General features: G+C 38.6%; 1 protein-coding gene across 1 annotated transcript in view; it reads right to left on the bottom strand.

Moving 5' to 3' along the window:
• The window catches only part of LOC126482033 (dynein axonemal heavy chain 6-like), a 1073010-nt gene that overhangs the window by 475398 nt on the left and 575110 nt on the right, over positions 1-22502 (bottom strand). Inside the window, exon 100 of the mRNA XM_050106005.1 lies at positions 6207-6372. Within this exon, the coding sequence (XP_049961962.1) occupies positions 6207-6372 (166 nt within the window). The remainder of the gene's footprint in view (positions 1-6206; positions 6373-22502) is intronic.

Here is a 22502-nt window from a genome sequence, read left to right as displayed (position 1 = left end):
GAAACGAAGGAAAAAGGTGCTTAAGCATACCACTACCCCAAACTTCCCACCATTTCATGTGCTTACATGTTGTTGTTGTTGTGGTCTTCAGTCCAGAGACTGGTTTGATGAAACTCTCCATGCTACTCTATCCTGTGCAAGCTTCTTCATATCCCGGTACTTACTGCAACCTACATCCTTCTGAATCTGCGTAGTGTATTCATCTCTTGGTCTCCCTCTACGATTTTTACCCTCCATGCTGCCCTCCAATACTAAATTTGTGATCCCTTGATGCCTCAGAATATGTTCTACCAACCGATCCCTTCTTTTAGTCAAGTTGTGCCACAAATTCCCTCTTCTCCTCCATTGCTGTTCAGCACCTCCTCATTAGTAATGTGATCTACCCATCTGATCTTCAGCATTCTTCTGTAGCACAACATTTCAAAAGCTTCCATTCTCTTCTTCTCCAAACTATTTACCATCCATGTTTCACTTCCATACATGCCTACACTCAATACCAATACTTTCAGAAAAGACTTCCTGACACTTAAATCTATACTCGATGTTAACAAATTTCTCTTCTTCAGGAACGCTTTCATTGCCATTGCCAGTCTACATTTTATATCCTCTCTACTTCGACCATTATCAGTTATTTTGCTCCCCAAATAGCAAAACTCCTTTACTACTTTAAGTGTCTCATTTCCTAATCTAATTCCCTCAGCATCACCTGACATAATTAGATTACATTCCATTATCCTTGTTTTGCTTTTGTTGATGTTCATCTTATATCCAACTTTCAGACACTATCCATTCCATTCAATTGCTCTTCTAAGACCTTTGCTGTCTCTGACAGAATTACAATGTCATCGGCGAACCTCATAGTTTTTATTTCTTCTCCTTGGATTTTAATACCTACTCCGAATTTTTCTTTTGTTTCCTTTACTGCTTGCTCAATATACAGATTGAATAACATTGGGGATAGGCTACAACCCTGTCTCACTCCCTTCCCAATCTCTGCTTCCCTACCTTGTGAGCTTGGCTTGGCATATATGGCCACAAATAATCTAAACCTTGACTTTTTAAAAATTCTTTTTGTTTATTTATAACATATATATTTATACAGGAAAACCAGACGTTGTACAGAGTTTCATGGGGAGCATAAGGGAACAATTGACAGGAATGGGAGAAAGAAATACAGTAGAAGAAGAATGGGTAGCTCTGAGGGATGAAGGCAGCAGACGATCAAGTAGGTAAAAAGGCGAGGGCTAGTAGAAATCCTTGGGTAACAGAAGAAATATTGAATTTAATTGATGAAAGGAGAAAATATAAAAATGCAGAAAATGGAGCAGGCAACAGGGAATACAAATGTCTCAAAAATGAGATCGACAGGAAGTGCAAAATGGCTAAGCAGGGATAGCTAGAGGACAAATGTGAGGATGTAGAGGCTTATCTCACTAGGGGTAAGATAGATACTGCCTACAGGAAAATTAAAGAGACCTTAGGAGAAAAGAGAGCCACTTGTATGAATATCAGGAGCTCAGATGGAAACCCAGTTCTAAGCAAAGAAGGGAAAGCAGAAAGGTGGAAGGAGTATATAGAGTGTCTATACAAGGGCAATGTACTTGAGGACAATATTATGGAAATGGAAAAGGATGTAGATGAAGATGAAATGGGAGATACGATACTGCATGAAGAGTTTGACAGTGCACTGAAAGGCCTGAGTCGAAACAAGGCCCCGGGAGTAGACAACATTCCCTTGGAACTACTGACGGCCTTGGCAGAGCCAGTCCTGACAAAACTCTACCATCTGGTGACCAAGATGTATGAGACAGGTGAAATACCCCCAGACTTCAAGAAAAACATAATAATTCCAGTCCCAAAGAAAGCAGGTGTTGACAGATGTGAAAATTACCGAACTATCAGTTTAATAAGTCACAGCTGCAAAATACTAACCCGAATTCTTTACAGACGAATGGAAAATCTGGTAGAAGCTGACCTCGGTGAAGATCAGTTTAGATTCCGCAGAAATGTTGGAACACGTGAGGCAATACTGACCCTATGACTTACCTTAGAAAATAGATTAAGGAAAGGCAAACCTACATTTCTAGCATTTGTAGACTTAGAGAAAGCTTTTGACAATGTTGACTGGAATACTCTCTTTCATATTCTAAAGGTGGCAGGGGTAAAATACAGGGAGCGAAAGGCTATTTACAATTTGTACAGAAACCAGATGGCAGTTATAAGAGCCGAGGGGCATGAAAGGGAAGCAGCGGTTGGGAAGGGAGTGAGACAGAGTTGTAGCCTGTCACCGATGTTATTCAATTTGTATATTGAGCAAGCAGTAAAGGAAACAAAAGAAAAATTCGGAGTAGGTATTAAAGTCCATGGAGAAGAAATAAAAACTTTGAGGTTCGCCGATGACATTGTAATTCTGTCAGAGACAGCAAAGTACTTGGAAGAGCAGTTGAACGGAATGGACAGTGTCTTGAAAGGAGGATATAAGATGAACATCAACAAAAGCAAAACGAGGATAATGGAATGTAGTCGAATTAAGTCGGGTGATGTTGAGGGAATTAGATTGGGAAATGAGACACTTAAAGTAGTAAAAGAGTTTTGCTATTTGGGGAGCAAAATAACTGATGATGGTCAAAGTGGAGAGGATACAAAATGTAGACTGGCAATGGCAAGGAAAGCGTTTCTGAAGAAGAGAAATTTGTTAACATCGAGTATAGATTTAAGTGCAGGAAGTCATTTCTGAAAGTATTTGTATGGAGCATAGCCATGTATGGAAGTGAAACATGGACGATAAATAGTCTGGACAAGAAGAGAATAGGAGCTTTCGAAATGTGGTGCTACAGAAGAATGCTGAAGATTAGATGGGTATATCACATAACTAATGAGGAGGTATTGAATAGAATTGGGGAGAAGAGGAGTTTGTGGCACAACTTGACAAGAAGAAGGGACCGGTTGGTAGCACATGTTCTGAGGCATCAAGGGATCACAAATTTAGCATTGGAGGGCAGCGTGGAGGGTAAAAATAGTAGAGGGAGACCAAGAGATGAATACACTAAGCAGATTCAGAAGGATGTAGGCTGCAGTTAGTACTGGGAGATGAAGAAGCTTGCACAGGATAGAGTAGCATGGAGAGCTGCATCAAACCAGTTCAGGACTGAAGACAAAAACAACAACATTGTTGCCAGTAACAGACATGCTAGGACATCTAGGGCGGTCATCATCTTCAATGTCTTCTCGACCCTCTTTCCAATGTTTAAACCACTTGTAAATTCTTTTCTTACTCTTAGTATAGTCACCAAAAGCCAGAGTCAAGCTTTTGAATGTGGTGCTACACTTTAATCTGATCCATCTTTTTCTAAAGTAAAAATTAATTGGGCACTTGAATACACATGTAACCTTTTTGACCGTCAACAATAAACTAAATAGTCAAAAAGTAGAAAAATCAAACATACTTCAAGAACATGTGTACCAACAAGATAAAAAATGTATGTATGAAGCCCACAAACTTAAAAAAAGTCCCATTACTTTTTGATCACATTTTGTATGTGTGACTTGAACTGTTTCACACTAATTCTCATGACACTGCATTATTATACAATATTTCAGTTTAGTTAAAAATATTTATGTCTTAAGGCAACAAAGTGGTTTTGGCACATCAGAGAAGATACTAATCAGCAATAATTTACTGTGAAATAAATTAAGTCCTTTTTAGCTGAATGTGCACAGAGTTTTCTAAACATTACTTTAAAAAAATGAATCTGGTTGGAATTTTTGTGGTATTCTTCATTCCCTGTCTTATACCACAGTTTAACTTCAGCATGTTGGGATATGTTACAGTGATTAATGACTAGTTTCATAAATAAGGTGTAATGCCACTAAACTAAGAAGTACACTGATTAATTAAAAACCATTTTTTTTAATCGTAAGTATTGTTTTTTTATGTATTTATCTTAAAAAGTCTGTAATTGATATTGCTACTTCTGTTGGAATATTCATTATTAATGAAGACACATCTAAATTAAGGCCCATGTATTCCATTACAGCTTTTCCTAGGGCCGTCATTGTCACCTTTTCAACAACAAATACAAAGTGCTAGTCAAAGGGCTCTGCCACACTACATTCCTCTGTTACCAGTAATCAGTTACGCATAAAACTGTCTGCACTTATCAACTAATTTGCTTCTTTGTATGCTCATTGTGGTCTTTATTTTGTCTCAGATCTGACTATCCTCATTTACAGACAGATTTACTTTGATATCTGATTTATTTCTCACAGTATTCTGCAGTATGGTTAGTAATGAACAACTGTAGCTACATCATACATGTTCCTAGGTGAGAAAGTTCTTCTTTTTGCCCTACAAGATACAAGTATCCTTTAAGAAATAAATTTTTGGTACATCTTTATTTTATCTGAAGACATTATAAATAGACATCTTATATTTTTCATTCTTGTCATGAGAATTGCAATCATTGATCCAGTTCATGATTTTGTACATTTTCCTAACACAATCAATTTTATGCTTATTATTTACCCTCTTAAACTCAGATTTTGTTGATTTTATATCACATTTAGTGTTACACCATCCAGTTAAATTAATGTGACCACCTACTGAAATTCTTAACAACCATATTTTGCAGTGCAGACCACTGTGAGACAGTTGACAACACTGGTGCATGAACTGTGGAGGCCCATATGCAGAAACATTCACTGAATGGTCAATGAGGAGACATTGTTGGTAGCCTCTTGGTTCATTTTTATGGTCAGTTGCGCAAAAGTTGCACATCTATTTGCCCATACACATCTCCGCAGTTGTTGTTCAATGTGAACAGTTTACAAACATAGCCATTTTGAAAATGTTTCCACCCTTTTGTTGAACACCAAAGATCATGCCCTTTTGGATGTGAGATAAATCACTTTGTTTCCACACTAAAACAATGACTGCTGTGTTTTTTGTGTCCACCAGACATGCTTTATATACTCTCCGCTACTAGTGCTGCCACCTGCCATCTGTGAGTGGTGATTTTGATCATTAGACTTGTGTAAAAAGATACTATCTGTGGATATTATTGAGCAGTTTGAAAGCTTATAGTAGGTATTCAGCTGAACAGTAATGTTACTAATTGCAATAAATTCTAACTGGATGAGTTTTAAAAACTCTTTATTAAATAATGTCCTGTGTTTTGCTTTTAAATAGGCCACTTCTCAGTGTCATTTATGAGAAGATTAAAATTTTCTGCTGATTCTTGATATGCTGTTACTAACACAACAGTTTTGTTATGAAATTCTACTTATATCATACACGGCTCCAGAGTCTGCTCAGAAGATCAGTAGTGATGTTTCATTCATGTCTGCTTTCGTAGGAGAGGAAATGAGAATTTTTTATTGACTGCAGGTATTAGAGCCAAGAACTAATTTTTAAGCCAAATGTACAAGTGTATTCTGGAACAGCTGTATCCTACTATATTGAAATACTTTACATGAATAATTAACCTATTGAAAATCTAGGACAGAATAAAGACAATGCTATGATACAGTCCTACTCACCATGTACAGGAGATGATGAGTTGCAGACATGCACAACAAAAAGACTGCTATACATGTGCTCTCTCTGCCAAAGGCCGCTATCTTCTAACACAGAAAACACATACAAATTGCTGCAAGCAGTTCCAGTGCTGCCACCTGGTACCTGTGAGTGGTTGCTGCATGTTGACGGTGCACATAGGCGCAGGATCAGTGAGTCTGGCATCAGCATATAGTGACAGTAGTCGTGTGTGTGAGTTGTGCTTTCTTGAATAAGACTGCGTCTTCTAAGTCAGAAGATTAGACGCAGGCCTTTTGACCAAAAGCTCACAGGTACAGCAGTCTTTTTGTTGTGCCTGTGTGACTTAGCATTGCCTCTACATGGTGAGTAGCAGTAAATCCTTTTTATTACATGCATAATTTATTAATGCAGAGTTCTTCAAGTATTTTTTCCACACAGAAATGAAAAAAAAAGAAAAAGAATTACATCACAGCAGTAATGGGGCACAATTTTTAAAGCCAAACTATTCTTCAGGACATAATTAGTTATGATACGATGAAACATCAAGTTATCATGGTTTTATCACCTGTACAATGTACTTAATATGTAATTAAAGTACTCATTCATGTTTTAAATGAACTGATACTGAAAATTGTATAGATATATAATTGCTTAACTATGTGAAATGTACCTCATGAATTGTGACACACATTGTAGAGAGCTTTTCAATTAGTTCCTCACTACCAACTTCTGCAAGTGTTGTGCTTGCTACTGACAACAGCGCTTCTTGAGGCCATTCCACAAACCAGTCAATTGTGCAACAGTTAACCAAAGAGGGAAACATACGGCACCTTCGCCTGATGAATAAAATAATGATGTCTTATACACACACTTATCTTACGACACTGTATCCTTAAGAGTACAAAAAGGTTAAATTGTAATTAGTATTTATTAATGGAACACATTCCTAAAGTAGAGACAATGTTAAGTATTTAAACAGTGGTATCAGGCACAAGGCATGCATCATTGTCTTTCCTTTATGTAGAAGACATTGTTTTGTGAAATATGATGAACAAACATGAAACGTATTTTGTATAATAATTTTGATGTCAAATTTTCAGTTACTATATACGGAAAATTCCATCATTCTTGGAGGAACATGGACATATTAATAACTTGAATACAATATATTAACATTCTGCAATAATATTTACTTGACTGTTATGAACCAGCTTTCGGCTTCTTAGGCCATCGTCAGATAATTTAAGTGAATAGTGAATAGTGTTTTATTCGTCTCATAAGATACAATTTCTAATCATATCATTAGTGTACAGGAGACACATCAAAAAAATGGATAACACAACTTAAGCCTAATTGGTACAAAGAATTTTAACATTAATATAAACTTTTATTTTTCTTACCTCCCTTTTGTGAAGGACAGCTACATTTACACACAAGACTATATGTAAATTTATCCTGCTCAAATGTTCAGTTCATCCTTCATGAACTCCTCAACACGGTAGTAGCAGCATTTGACAAGTATATCATATAGCTTTGTTTTCAGTGTCTCTAGGTTCATACTCAGAACATTCTTTCCTTTTAGCTTGTTATGAATTTTCATTGCCATAAACTGAGGAGACTGCGCGTATAGGTTTAAGCGATGAGTGGGAAGCATAAAACTGTCTTTGTTTCTCTTGTAATAAGCATGATTGAAACAGTTTTCCTCGAATAACTCTAAATTGCTATGTAGAAAGATGATAATATCATAGATGTATAAGGAGGGAACTGTTAATAATTGTTGTTTTTCAAATAGTGGGCGACATGATGTCTGTGGATGGGCAGTACACATGTTCCTTATTATTCTTTTCTGTAACTTTAGTGTGTGCAATACATTGCTTGAATTTCCCCAAAAAATAATACCGTACCTTACAACTGATTGAAAGTAGCTGTGATATGCAATTTTCCTTGTATTCATGTCTCTTGCACCAGCTAATATTTGCATAGCAAATGCAAAGCTACATAATTTGTTTAACAGGTAGTCAACATGTTTATTCCAATTTAAATTTTTACCTTGGTTTAACCCTAAAAACTTCACAGAATCAATTTCTTCTATATCCTGATTTTTATGAGTTATTTTAATTTCTTGGGGCTTTGACTGTTTTGTTCTGAATTGGACCATGTGGGTTTTGGGGATGTTCAATCTTAATCCATTCAGTTGGAACCACGTTTCTAGTTTGTTCATTGTGTTTATTACGTAGAGAGGGATGTTTTCTGGCTCCTGGTTTTCAATTAATACAGATGTGTCATCTGCAAATAAAATCGATGGAGCATTTATATTGTTCGAAAAATCATTAACATAGAACAAAAACAAAATAGGTCCTAGTATCGAGCCTTGAGGGACACCTTGGGCTACTGTTTTGCATTTTGAACAGTAATTTGCTGCATTTGATGAGACAATGTTGAACAGATAATCCACACAATTTCAGTGAGCATTCATAGTTGTACAAAGAATGTTGTACAAAGATATGTGACATTTTATGACAATATCAGTACAGAACACAAGCATATTCTAATATGTACATAGGCAATGAACAAATAAATCTTACATTACAGTATACCCAAGTATTAAAACTATGGGAGTGTGTAAAATAGAAATGTTCTACAAGTGAGTAATGGCACAGACTGCTATGTCCTATTGACAAACTGGTGAATGTGATGAACAGAATGAATAATGGGAGGGGAAGAAAGATGTCTATGGAATGTGGGTATGGAACATAATAACAAGCTTATTAGCTAATGCTGAGAGGAATAATAAATGGCTGCTTCTTTAATAAGGGAGAGTAGTGGAACTGTGTTTGGTCATTAAGGACCAGGTCAGAATTCTTTGACTGGTGCTTATTAATGGCCAGAATTTCAAGTTACGTTAGTTTTCTCCCTTTAGTTCCTTTATGAAGGGCATTGCATTTCACATCATATGACTGACATTCATTCAGAGCATGTTCAGCAAAAGTGGAATCTTTTTTCCTTAGTCTCCAGCTCCTTTCATGCCCAGCTTGTTATAACCGATTCACACCCACAGTACATAGACATTTTTCTTCCCCTCCTTTTATTCGGTCTGTTCATCACATTCACCAGTTTGTCCACATGACATAGCAGACAGTGCCATTACTCACTTGTAGAACATTTCTGTTTTATACACTAATATAGTTTTCGTATTTGAATATACTGTAAGATTTATTTCTTCAGTGTCTCTTTACATATTACAACATGGTTGTGTTTTGTATCAATATAGTCATAAAATGTTACACATCTTTGTACAGCTATGAGTGCTTGCTGAAGCTGTGTGAACTATCTGTTCAACATTAAATTATCTGATGATGGCCTAAGAAGCTATGAGGGCTTGCTGAAGCTGTGTGAACTATCAGTTCAACATTAGATTATCTGATGATGGCCTAAGAAGCTGAATGCCAGTTCATAACAAACTAAGAAATATTATTGTGGAACATTAATATGTTGTATTCAAGTTATTAACATTCAGTTACTGTTTTGTCTCTATGAACTTTGTTTTTATGCCAACTTTGGCAGTTGTTGTTTTTTAAGTTAGGTCTTGGAGAGATCTAATGGTAAGAGAGAGTTATTTGTGAGAGCATATTGAGAGCAGGTGTAACGTGCAGAATTATAACTGTATTGTATACACAATTTTTAATTTTCACAAATAAAAAGAAGTATTTTATTAAAATAGTTGTGGAAGATTACTTTTAGAAATGTCAATGATGAAATAAACAAAATTAATAATGGAGGAAAAGAATCTAGAAAAGAATAGATGTGGAATTTAAGCAATTAAGATCATTGTGGTCGGCTACAAAAGATAAATACCTTTTCCTGTAGCACTCCTATTTTGCTCAGTTAATTTCTTTTACATAATATGCTACACATCTGTTGCATTCTTGGATAAAGAACTAATGTTGATTACTGAGATGTTGATAGCAAAACTGGGAGCTCACATGCTCTTATTTTCAGAACTTTAGTACCCAAAAAAGGTAAGTATGTTTTTTCTATTCTTCTGTAATTTTCCTCAGTAACATATATGTTACTGTCTTAGAAAAAGAACTAATTTTGATTACTGATTATTGATTGCTAAATTGAGAGATAATATGCTCCCTGTTAAAAACCGTAGAAACAACCAGCCAACAGGCAGATGGCCGTCACAGGATGGAATGGTCCATATCTCAATGAGTAGTTGTTTTGTCTCTTTCAGGTGAATATGAAATTCGTTTTCTTGTTTTCTTTATTTTTCACCCAGTATAGATAATATAGTAAACAATGTAGGAAGCTACATAAGGCTGTTTATGGACCACACCATTGTATATAAGAAGGTTGCAATACCAAGAGACTGTAGAAAGTGCAGAATGACCTATAGAGAACTGACTATTAGTGCATGAAATGGCCTGTAACATAAATAAATATAAAACTGTGCACATAAATAGCTAGAGGTCTATTACTGCTCAGGTTAAGTATTGGCAACAAAGCTCTGGAACCAGTATCAGCCTAAAATACCTAGGAGTAACCATCCAGGGTGACTTAACATAGAATATCCACACAACACTAGTTCTAAGGAAATCAGACACCAGAATGAAATTCATGAGAAGAATCTTAAATAAATTTAATTCGTCAATGAAAGGAAATGCTATACTAAACTCTCAATTGACTATTTGAGTAATGTCAGTCTGGGTTCCCTATCCAACTGGATTAATAGCAAACACACAGAAGGGACAATGAAGTGTGGCTCATTTAATCATGGATTCATTTAGTTTGTGTGAGAGTGTTACAGAGATGCTCACATAATTCCGGTGACAGACACTACAAGAGAGATGTTGAGAATTGTGGAGAGACTTATTGTTAAAATGTTGAGAGTTCACATTCCAAGATGATGTGAGTAACATGTTATTTTCTCCTAAATGTGTCTTATGAAGTAAAAGTCAGAGAAATTCAAACTCATACAAAGGTTTACCGATAATCGTTCTTCCCACACATTCTTCATGAATGCAACAAAATGGGGAGTTATAGAGGCAACAAGAGTACATTCTGCCACACAAAAGGTGGCTTCCAAGTTATAGAGGTAGATGATGTACAGGCTTAGTTCTCTCTATTTTTTAGCTTCATCCAGTATGTTATTTAATATTAGTTTTGGTACCCAGCATCTGAAGATTACAACTGTAACTATATCAGACTTTGTAGGAATGTGAAGTAACTCCATAAGCCTGAATACCTTCTACACCATTTGCTTCACTTCATCCTCCTCAGCCCAATAAGCTACCTTCCTCGATGTTGATCTTTACCTCTAGGATGATTACCAATATCTCCATCCATAAAAAATCTAAAAACCAGCAACAACACTTCTATTTCAACAGCTGCAACCTACTCCACACCAAGTAGTCCCTTCCACATAGTCTAGCCACCCTTTCAAATCACATCTGTAGTGACAAGTTGCCCCTCTCCAAATATGCCACTGAGGACTTCACAGATCAAATTTACCCTCCCCACCTCATCCAGAAACAGATCTCTTATACCTTGTTTCACTAGTCACCTACCATCCCCCGCATACCCACTACTGGCCACAAAGGAGCAACCCTTCATGACTCAGTACCAGCCAGGATCGAAGCAACTGAATTACATTCTCCACCAGTTTTTCAACTCTCTCTAATTTTGCCTTGAAATGAGATATATCCTCCCCACCCATCCAATGGTATCATTCTGCTGCCCACTAAATCCACACAATAAACTTGTCCATCCCAATTCAAACCTTGCTCCCAACAACAGATATAGCTGCAGGACCTGCTCCATCCATCCTCCCACTATCGCCAGCTGCACCCATCAATGATTGGACCACCTGTGAAATCAGATATGTGATCTACTAGCTTAGATGCAACCACTGTGTGGTATTTTAAGGGGTGGGGCACAACCAATAATAAGCAGTCTGTCCACATGAACGGCCAAAGCCAAGCTGTCGTCAAGAGACAGATGGATCACCCTGATGCTGAGAATGCCACCAAACATATTGTGCTTGACTTCAACAACTGCTTCAAAGCTAGTGCCATCCTGATTATTCCCATATGCACCAGCTTTTCTGAACTACTTGAGTGAGTACTCTGCCTTTAACAAACCTTTGTTCTGGTAACCCCTCTGGTCTCAACCTTAGCTGGTCCCTGTCCTCCAACTGCCTATCACCTTCCTAGCTCCCTCTCCAGCTACACACGTCTTCTATCCTACAAACACACCTGCATAGTCCTTTCTGCTTCTGTATTTCTCTCCTCTCCCATTTGGCCTCTCCCCCCCCCCCCCCCCTCCCCTCACCACTCTCCATGCCCAAGCACAGCCTCCTGATGCAGCACTTATTGGATCACTATCCTGTTCCAACCATGTTCCTGCATGCATGCTCCCATAGGCAGCACAGCATCTTCTTCCACCATCACCCAGCCATGTCTCTACCCCCACACCTCATACCTCTCTTCTACCCCACAGCAAAGATGACTCCACATCTGATGTAATTGCAGTTGGGCCTTCATGCCCAGTGATGGCAGTTGCCATATTTGTGTGAGTTATACATGTACGAATGTGAGTGTGTTTTGTTTACATCTGGTGAAAGTCTGAAAGCTAAATAATAAATAGCAGTCTTGTTTCAGTGTGCCTGTCTGTCACTGCCACTGAAAGCCTCCTCTATGTGGTGAGTAGCAGTCTATCCTTTCCATATTGTCACTCTTTCCTGTAGCATAGTTATTAATGTAGTGCAGTAAAGTGCTCTCTCTCTGAATATTTATCCTCAGTTTATAAATTTTCTGTTTGTTCTCTATAAACCATTGTTATTATAATGTATGTACAACTGGAAGCTATTACAAGCTTTCAGATGAAAAATATTTCCATTGCCAATCAGACAATAACCAAACATTTTCTTAAAATGATTACAATAAACCACACTGTGGCTCTTGAAAATGTACCTCCATCTTCTTCCAGACACTGGTTGAAAGCTAATACATCATGACACTAATCAAAGCTCTACACCAACTGGAAAAGAGGATACCATGTTGTCATGATCTTATTAACTCCATATGAAATAGAAAAAGAAATACATTGAAACTAAGCTAACATAAATACAAGGTGCGGCTATAAAACAATAGAACTATTGCTAATGGAAATACTGCTGCAAAGCATTTTATTTCAAAAACAGACACATTTAGTTATTGTTACCCTCCCTCAATATAGTACCATAACCTATCTATATAATAATCCATGATGTGAATTTTCCGTTGATGGAAACAGTGCTGGAAGTCTTTCTCTATTATCTCCTTGATGTTGCAAGGAGCTTTTTTTCATTGCTTCAACAGACTGAAATCTTATTCCTTTATGGCAGATTTGACCGTGGAGAGTAAACGAAAGTCACATGGTGCAAGGTTAAGCAAATAAGGTGTGTGGTCTAACACTGGGATGCTGTACTTCACTAGAGAACTCTTAACAGATAATGCAGCATCAGCCAATGTATTGTCCTAATACAGAACCCATGAGCATTTTTTCTTATTTTCTCACAGAGTTAAGCAAGAACCTCAAGGTAGTAATGTTCATTAACAGTTTGACCTTCAGGAATTCTGTGAAGATACATGAATATCGAAAAAAACAATCATCTTTGCTTTGAATTGTGATTTGCTCATTCGAGCTTTCTTTGCACTCGGTGAAGTTTGGCCCTTCCAATGCATGGATTAGCACTTAAGTTTTGAATCATAAGTAAGAAATAAAGATTCATCAAATGTTACCCCTCTTTCCAAGAAATTAGGACCATTTTCAGTGGTTTGGAAAGTGTAAGTACAAACATTCTCACAGGCTTCTTTTTGACCAAAGTGAGAATTTTCAGTACCAGTTTTGAACACACTTCCTTCATGTTGAATTGGTTATATCAAATTTGCCTTATCCATTCTCTGACAATTGCTACATTTTCAGCAATTTATCAAACACTCAACCGATGGTCAGCTTGGATCAGGTTACCTATTTTTTCAGTTATTTCATCTTATTTTGATATTGAAGGGCATCCCAGGCATGAGTCATATTCAGTGTCTTCTCAGCATCTTGGAAACACTTGAACCACTCAAAAACTCACATGCATGATAAACAATCTTTGCCATATACTTCTTTTAGTAAAGGACAGATTTCAGTAGCAGTTTTTACACAGAATGAAATTTTTACTCTGCAGTGGAGTGTGCGCTGATATGAAACTTCCTGGCAGATTAAAACTGTGTGCAAGACCGAGACTCGAACCCGGGACCTTTGCCTTTCATGGGCAAGTTCTTTACCACTGAGCTACCCAAGCATGACTCACACCTCATCCTCGCAGCCCTACTTCTGCCAGTAGAGCACCTGCCTGCGAAAGGCAAAGGTCCCGAGTTCGAGTCTCAGTCTAGCACACAGTTTTAATCTGCCAGGAAGTTACAATTTTCACACGCTTCATGTGAAACTCCATGACTATTCATTGCTCTATTATTACACTTATCATTTTTCTGGCAAAACAAAATAACACTCCTACGCAAATGAAGGCCACAGCCACACTGATTTGTCTGCAGACACCACAGGTGCCTCAATTGACTAAGAGTGCTTCAAGCTTCACAGCTGTTGGTTATTCATCTTTGGCACATGCATACTTAGTCTGTGACAGTATAAGTCCCTTTATTTTACAGCCACACCTGCAACATTGAAGAATAAAATTATAAATGTTTACCTAGCATTGCTCAGATGCGAAAGACAGCAGTGTTATCACATGTGCTTGTTACACTACATTAAAATTGTTGGTACCCTGAAGTTTTCTCATGTTTTATCATAATGGTCACTGCACCATCTGTAAGCTGGAGGAAGTAGTAATGATACAATTTACAATTCTTGACTCCAATTCGAATGTGGACTCTCAGAATTTTCAGAGTAGAGGGTAATGCAATGTAAAATACCTTTTTCTGGAACAACTTTGAACTTTGTACAGCATTTCTCTGATGCTATAATGCTGATTAAATGAATCCCCAATAAACTGTACAGTTTGCCTTTGAATTTTCTCTATCTCTTCCATTTATCTTATCTGATAAGCTCACCCAGGTCGACAAACAATACGCATCTGAAGTGAAAACTGGCACTCTAGACAAATAAGGGCTTTCTAAATGACTTCCTTCACTGGTGAATTAAATTTCCATAGGAATCTTGCATTTGCTCTGTTGTCTAATGAGGTACAGACCATCTCTTAATGTGTCTCATTTACACTAGTTTCATATCTTTTATCACAGGTAGGGCCTCAGTGTGAAAGCATCTGTGTCCTGTAGCAGCTGTGCTGCAATTGCTGCTCAGTGTTCATTGTGGATATGACAACTAACAAGCTGATCGAACAGTTCACAAGTGTACTGGTCACCCACCAGACCACAACACAAGCTCATTCTCCTGTTAACTGCTTGGATATGCCCCACTGGTATTCCTCCATTCCTACAAACTTCCTGGTCTAATGCTCCACTTTCAGTCCTTAAGCTCATCCATATATCACCTATCATTTTCCATCACACTTCTTCTATTTGCTTTATTTTTACATTTATATTGCCTCAGCCACCCTTTCTTTGTCCATCTGTCTGATCCCTCCCTCCCCCCCTTCTCCCCCCCCCCACTCCCCTCTCCACTCTCTCTCTCTCTCTCTCTCTCTCTCTCTCTCTCTCTCTCTCTCACACACACACACACACACACACAATCCTTTCTATTCCTTTCACCCTTCTCACCTATCATGCTCTATCCCCACTGTTTTGTGAAGGTTCCATATGCAAGCACCATTTAGTTATTAACACTGAGAAACTTCTGTGTTCCACACTTCTGCTGACTTGACATGCCCACACCCCACTTATTTTACAACCTCTTAGTTGCCGACAGCCATCAGGCTATGCAACCACTCACAAACAGTCAATCTCACAGTAGCAAGAGATGGGTGTGTTTATGCCTCTGTATGGCTGTGAACATGAGACTGTTGTTTAGTAACACCAGAGCTGTAGCTTAGAGGCTAGTTAATATGTGCGTACTGTTATATGTGTCAGTGTGCCACACTTCCAAAACCTATAAGTGAGTGGTTTGCATCATGGAATTTCCTTTATCATAATAAAACTTCATTCAGATTCATTCAACACTTCTATGTAGCTTTTGTTACAGTTTTTGGATGTTGCTGAAATTTATTTCTGCCAGCAACAATTTGGGATGCTGCTCTCTCTCTCCCCCTCTCTGATTAATTTTCATTGTACAATCACAACTTCCCTACTACATTATGTGGCAAATGAAATAATTACTTATGATAAAGAGATGTGAGTATATAATTGAACATGAGTGGGACAGAATTTTCCACAATTAACTTGTTGAATATCTCTCCAGTTGACTTCCACGAACAGCTTCTCTAGAGAAGAGCCACAGTTGCTCAAACAAATTAAATTTTGACAGAGCTGTAGAAGAAAACTTATTTTCTGGTATATTTTATGAATGTACCAAGTCTTCTATTATACAAATCATAAAAATTATGTGGAAAATAAGATATTATGGATCCACTGCACCTCATATGTATAATTCAAGTATTAACTTCCATAATAGTAAAAAGAAAACCACATTAACAGAATGTTCCATTAGAGTAAAACTGTGCTCAGTACTGGGGAAAATAAAATATTTTAACTTAAAACATTGGACACTGGGACTATATGAGACTGACCATCACAAACGATCTAATTATACAATTAGCAACTGTTTCAAACAAGGCAGCATTTACTGAACATGCAAGGATACTATGAAACTAAAGTGAAGCACATCAGATACAGCTGAACAGGCGTAAAGGTGCAACTTACTTAATGGCTTCACACTTTACCACACAAAATGTACTATAGAAACTTGCAAAGAGGCAGATGGGCTAGGTGGTATTCCCTGCCATAACTATAAAACTCATTACAAACTACATAAATAAGTAACTGAATGTAATGTATAACAGTAACAGAATTCAAGGGTGGAACAATACATAAAATAAGGGTACAGGCAACTACTCACCCTACTGAAAACTGATGTGTGGATCATAGAAATACATAACAGCAAACAGTATTGACATTAGCTTTCAAGCACATGCTCTTTTTCTAGTAAAAGTATACACATTCATAAATACCACCACACAGACACTCAAACAAACACTCCCATGGCTGCAGTAAGACTGCATACTGATCTCTTATTATTGAAAGCAATTGCCTGGGTTGATGGAGATGGGGAAGAGTGTAAGGAAGGACGTGTGAGGCAAGTAGGGGGTACTGGATAGAATGTGGTAGATCTTTTGACAGATGACTCAGTGATTGCGCAACAAGATGAAAAGAGTTCCAAAATCTCTGAAAACAAACCTTACAACCATGACCCACCTCAGAAGTCTAACATGACCTCCAGCAGCTCCTCAACGCCTTATGTCCCATCCCAAAACCTAACATCTGAATCAATCTATCACCTCACGCCGGCAACCTCCTGCACTCCTATATCTTGCCTTCTCCCCCCACTCCACAAACCTGACTCCAGAGGTCACTCTACTGGTCGTCCCACTGTGACAAGTACAGTGATCCTACAGAAGGAATCTCTGCCTTTGTTTAACAACACCTCCAAACTACTGTCCATAACCTCCCTTCCAACATTCAAGACACTGTTCCTTCCTTCACTACCCCTCCACAGTTCCAGTCCCATTACCACCACAATCCTTGTTGGTCACTATGGCTTCAAGATCCTTGTACACCAGTGTCCCTTCCCTAATATCCTCCTCATACCAGACCAGCACTTTCTTCCTAATCCTCTTGGCAGACTACATACTGACCCACAATTATATCTTTTTGAAGGTCAATCTATAAACAAATCCTCAGTACTGCCATGGGTTCCCTCAAGGCATCTTCTTATGCAAATTTATTTATGAGCCATTGGAGGAATCCTTCCTATCCAGTCAACACCAAATATCCCTTGTTTGGTTCAGAGTCACTGATGTCATTTTCATGATCTGGACTCATGGCAAGGAAGTCCTTTGCTCATTCCTCCATAAGCTCAACACCTGCTCCAAAATCTGCTCCACCTGGTCCTTCTCCACCTAAGAAGCCACCTTCCTAGATATCATACTCAACTTCTCAGATGACTCCAAAAGTTCTATTCACATCAAATGCACCAACCACCAACTTGACAGCTATCATCTGTTCCATGTCAAAAAGTTTCTTCTTCACAGCCTCATCATCTTTTGATCCTACATCTGCAGCAGAAAGCTGGAGCTATTGAAATATACCAATAACCTTATCAAATCACATAGTGACAGAAAATATCCTGTCCAGCTCATCAATAAACAAATCCCCCATAACATCTCCATTGACACCAATAAACCCATTAACTAGCCACTGAGCAGCACTCCTCTGATCACCCAGTATTATCCTGGTCTTGAAAAGTTCAACCACATCCATCACTACAGCTTCAGCTACATCTTGTTGTGCCTTTAGATGAGGGGTAGTCTACCAAATATCCTACTCACATCACCCAAGGTAGCGTTCCACTGCCCACCCAAACTATAGGATATGCTTGTACATCCCTAATCCAAGAAAAAGTGCACACTCCGCTGCAGACTGAAAATCTCATTCTGGATCCCTAATCCAATCCTGCCCCCAGTCATGCACCCCATAGATCATTCCGCTGTTTCAGCCCTAGTGAAAGGTCTGTCACACGAACCCACAGCCTCATACTGCAGTCCCGTCATACGGATTTTTTTACCAAGTAAAAGGCTGGGACACATGTGGAAGCAAGCACATTATATATCAGCTACACTGAAATTACTGCGCAGCATTCTATGTGAGCATCACAAATAACCAACAGTCTGCTTACATGAATGGCAACTGGCAAACTGCGAACTAGAAAATCCAGTTGCTGAATATGCTACATACCACAACACAAATGACTTCAACAGCTGCTTCACTATGTGAGCTATTTGGAAACTCCCATTCAGTATCAGTATCTCTTAACTACGCAGGTGGGAATTCTCTCCCAGCATATGCTGCATTCTTACAATACCTTGGACCTAAACCTCCACTAACCTGTTTTGCACTGCCTCACCTTAATTTTTCCCTTTTTTTCTTCTGTCCACACCACTACTTCCCCATCCCAATCTGTACTACCTTTTTCCCACCATTCCCCCATCCCCTCTCTCTCTTTCCCTCACTCTATCTCCCTCTGCCCCCCTCCCTCACCTATTTTCCATCCCTCTCCCTTTCTCTCACCCCTTCCTTTCTCCCTCTTCATCTCTCCTTCTCATTATACTCTTAATGCCTTGCCCTTTGAACTCGTTTCATCTTGTTGGGCACCTGTGGAGTCATTTGTCAAAAGATAGGCATCACTATATCCCACTCTCCATTCCTTCCCTCATGTGACCTTCCCTAGTCTGCTCTCATCCATCAGCCTGGGCAATTTCTTTCAATTAACTGATAATCAATAATCAGTCTTGCTGTAGTTGTTGAGTTGTTCATTTGGGTGTCTGAGTAGCTGAATGTGTGTACAAGAACTTCAAAGCTAGGGTGAATACTGTATGCTATCATGTGTTTCTATGCTCCACACATCATCTGGTATAGGTGAGTGCTTGCCTTTCCCTTATTTTATGTAACTGGACGAAACGTAATGCTTATAAAATTACAAAAGAACTTGATGTTAGTTAAGTCCATAATTTGTGATTACTCTTTGGAGTCAATCGCAACCTTCATGTATTTAGCAGTTACTGTCTAGAGTGACTTAAAATGGATAACATTAGAAACTCACAATCATTGTTTAACAAGTTATATTAATACTGAACTCCATCCGAACAGGCCTTGGAACGCCCAAAGGTTCCAACCGGCAACCCACAGGCACCACTGGATGTGGATATGGAGGGGCATGTGGTCAGCACACCGCTCTCCCAGCCATATGACAGTTTATGAGACCTGACCCACTACTTCTCAATCAAGTAACTCAGTTTGCCTCACATGGGCTGAATGCATCCCGCTTGCCAACAGCACTTGGCAGACTGGATGGACACCCATCCAGCTGCTAGCCCAGCCTGATAGTGCAAAACGTCAGTGATCTGACGGGAACCAGAAGTTATATTAGTGGGAATAGATATAAAGATTTCAGAGAAGAGCTGCACAGTTCATTATGGCTTCATTTAATCAATGAGAGAGTGTCACGGAAATGTTCAGCAAGCTGGAGTACGAAATGCTACATGAAAAATACTGCGCATAATAAAAAAGCCTTCACACAAAATTTTAAAAGTGTTCACTTACAAAATGAGGTAATGTGAACATATTTCTTTCTTCACTGTATGTTTTATGAATAAACTATGAAAGATGGGGTAGGATGTGGGGTGATACTGCTACACTATGCACCCTCTACCTCTACACTGTGACACACAGTGGGTTACAGAGCATGGAAGTAGAAAATAGAAAAGTAAATAAAAACAACACACCTAGAATTTGTAACTGCAGGTTACATCTTCAGGGGAGAATAGAGGAAATAATTTTTGGGGGTTGGAGGGGGGATATGTAATTAAGAACTCAGGGACTTTGAGACATAAGGAGTTAGTGACTTATAGGGACATCTGCAAGTCAAACAAAAATTTCTTTAGACTTAATTTTTATTACAAGATTTGGTCAAATGATTTGTTTAATGTTACTTTTCAGCTTACAAACAGGATTTTTTTTTTTTTTTTTTGTCTTTGCCTCTCACTGAGGACTAGAGTTGGCTTTTCTGTTTCTTTATCACTGTCCTCACATTCTTCTTCACCTTCTGTCAGCTGGAACCTTTAAATTTTCTTAACCTTTGTGGTGACCTACTCACTCTTAAATATCACATGCTGCAACTTGTTGATCTGGTTGATTTCTAGCTTCACACTTATAAAGTCAAGTTCCACACTACATTCTTATAATCAATCTCCTTACAGCACTCAATCAACACTAAAATGGCATACTCTGAGGGCCCCTTGGCACTCTGTGCAGTGCTGGTAATTCCATGTAGCAGTTTCTGTGACAAAGGACATATGCTCCCCCTACGAACCATGGAACTTGCAGTTGGTGGGGAGGCTTGCGTGCCTCAGCGATACAGATAGCCATACCATAGGTGCAACCACAAAGGAGGGGTAACTGTTGAGAGGCCAGACAAATGTGTGGTTCCTGAAGAGGGGCAACAGTCTCCTCAGTAGTTGCAGGGGCAACAGTCTGGATGATTGACTGATCTGGCGTTGTAACATTAACTGAAATGGCCTTGCTGTGCTGGTACTGCGAATGGCTGAAAGCAAGGGAAAACTACAGCCGTAATTTTTCCCGAGGGCATGCAGATTTACGATATGGTTAAACAATGATGGCACCCTCTTGGGTAAAATATTCTGGAGGTAAAATAGTCCCACATTTGGATCTCTGGGCAAGAACTACTCAAGAGGACTGGTGTTCTATGGATCAGAGTGTGGAATGTCAGATCCATTAATCGGGCAGGTAGGTTATAAAGTTTAAAAAGGGAAATCAATAGGTTGAAGATATGGTGGGAACTAGTGAGGTTTGGTGTCAGGGGGAAGGAGACTTTTGGCCAGGTGAATACAGGATTATAAATACAAAATCAAGTAGGAGTAATGAAGGGGCATGTTTAATAATGAACAAAAAAATAGAAGCATGGGTAAGCTACTATGAACAGCAAAGTGAATACATTTTGTACCCAAGATAGACAAAAAGCTTACACCTACTACTGTAGTACAAGTTCATATCCCAACTTCTCTACAGTTGATGAAGAGTTCTCTTGTTAAAGCATTGTAGAACTTCCATGTAGTCTGGTGCACCCAATGGAAAGGTGATCTGCATCCTCTTCTTCTCCACAAGAGCAGAAAGATGTCTCGAAGATGTGTAGCCTGAGAAGTTGTTTATGGAAATATCTGTACTTACATTTGAGTATGGTTAGAAGAGAGATGAGATACTTTGGCAGTGACTTTGTATGAGATTTCTTGGAAAACAAGACTATGAATTGTTGTGTACTTCTTGCCTTTCTGTTTTCTTGTCAATCTCTGTCTTGCATATTACCCTGTCTTCCATCTTTAAGCTCTCAGGTTTTCAAATCTTTTCTGGTGCAGCCCCCAACAATCAGTTTCCATTGTTTGTGTTGCCTTGCAGCAACTCCACATTTGTAGTTTTTGGTCCTATTGTACATCCTTCATGGATGACTAGTGACAACCAATAAGAGAAAAATGATAACACATGTTCTGCAAATGTAGGGGTAAGCACTGTTTCTTTAGTTTTCCGACCAGCACTCAGAGTACTATGTAAGTTCTGCTTAGGTCCTGATACAAAGCTCACAGAAATGTGTTTTGACTGAAACAGAGCTATATGTCACTAACCAGATGCAAAACAACATCTTCAGTACCTTTTCCTTTGTGAAAACTTGCCTGATTACTCATGATATTCACACCACCACTCTAACTGGAATTTGATCAGTCTTTCCAACACTTTGTAGTGTCGCTGTAGTACTGTTACTGGTCAATACAGTGTCACAAATCAGGATTTTCCCTGGTTTGAGCATGGGAATCATCTTGCCTATCTTAAGGACCTCAATGTTGTAATTTTCAGACAGCATTTTATTGTAAATAGAGAGTAGCTAACGTTGTCTCTCATAAGACAGAAATTATAGCATACTGTAGTAGATATGGGGGTTGGAACTTAAAGTGGCAACTATTTATTCACAACCAATACAAAAGAGTTACATGTTTGCACCTGTTACTGTCCTTCAAAGTAGTCACCAGTGTTGTGTAGAACACATTGCCATTGACGTGGAAGGTAAAGTATACCGTTAGCAGAGCCTGTTCTGTTGATTGTGCGTATGGAGCAGTCTAAAGTTATGTTGATTCTTGTGTACGACTGTGATGATGTCCTAATGCATTACATTCCTCCAT

This window comes from Schistocerca serialis, chromosome 5 (genome assembly GCF_023864345.2).
Source record: "Schistocerca serialis cubense isolate TAMUIC-IGC-003099 chromosome 5, iqSchSeri2.2, whole genome shotgun sequence".
In the NCBI taxonomy this organism is placed as follows: Eukaryota; Metazoa; Arthropoda; class Insecta; order Orthoptera; family Acrididae; genus Schistocerca; species Schistocerca serialis.
Note: the sequence above shows the minus strand (reverse complement) of the source record. Positions and strands in the feature narration are given on the sequence as shown.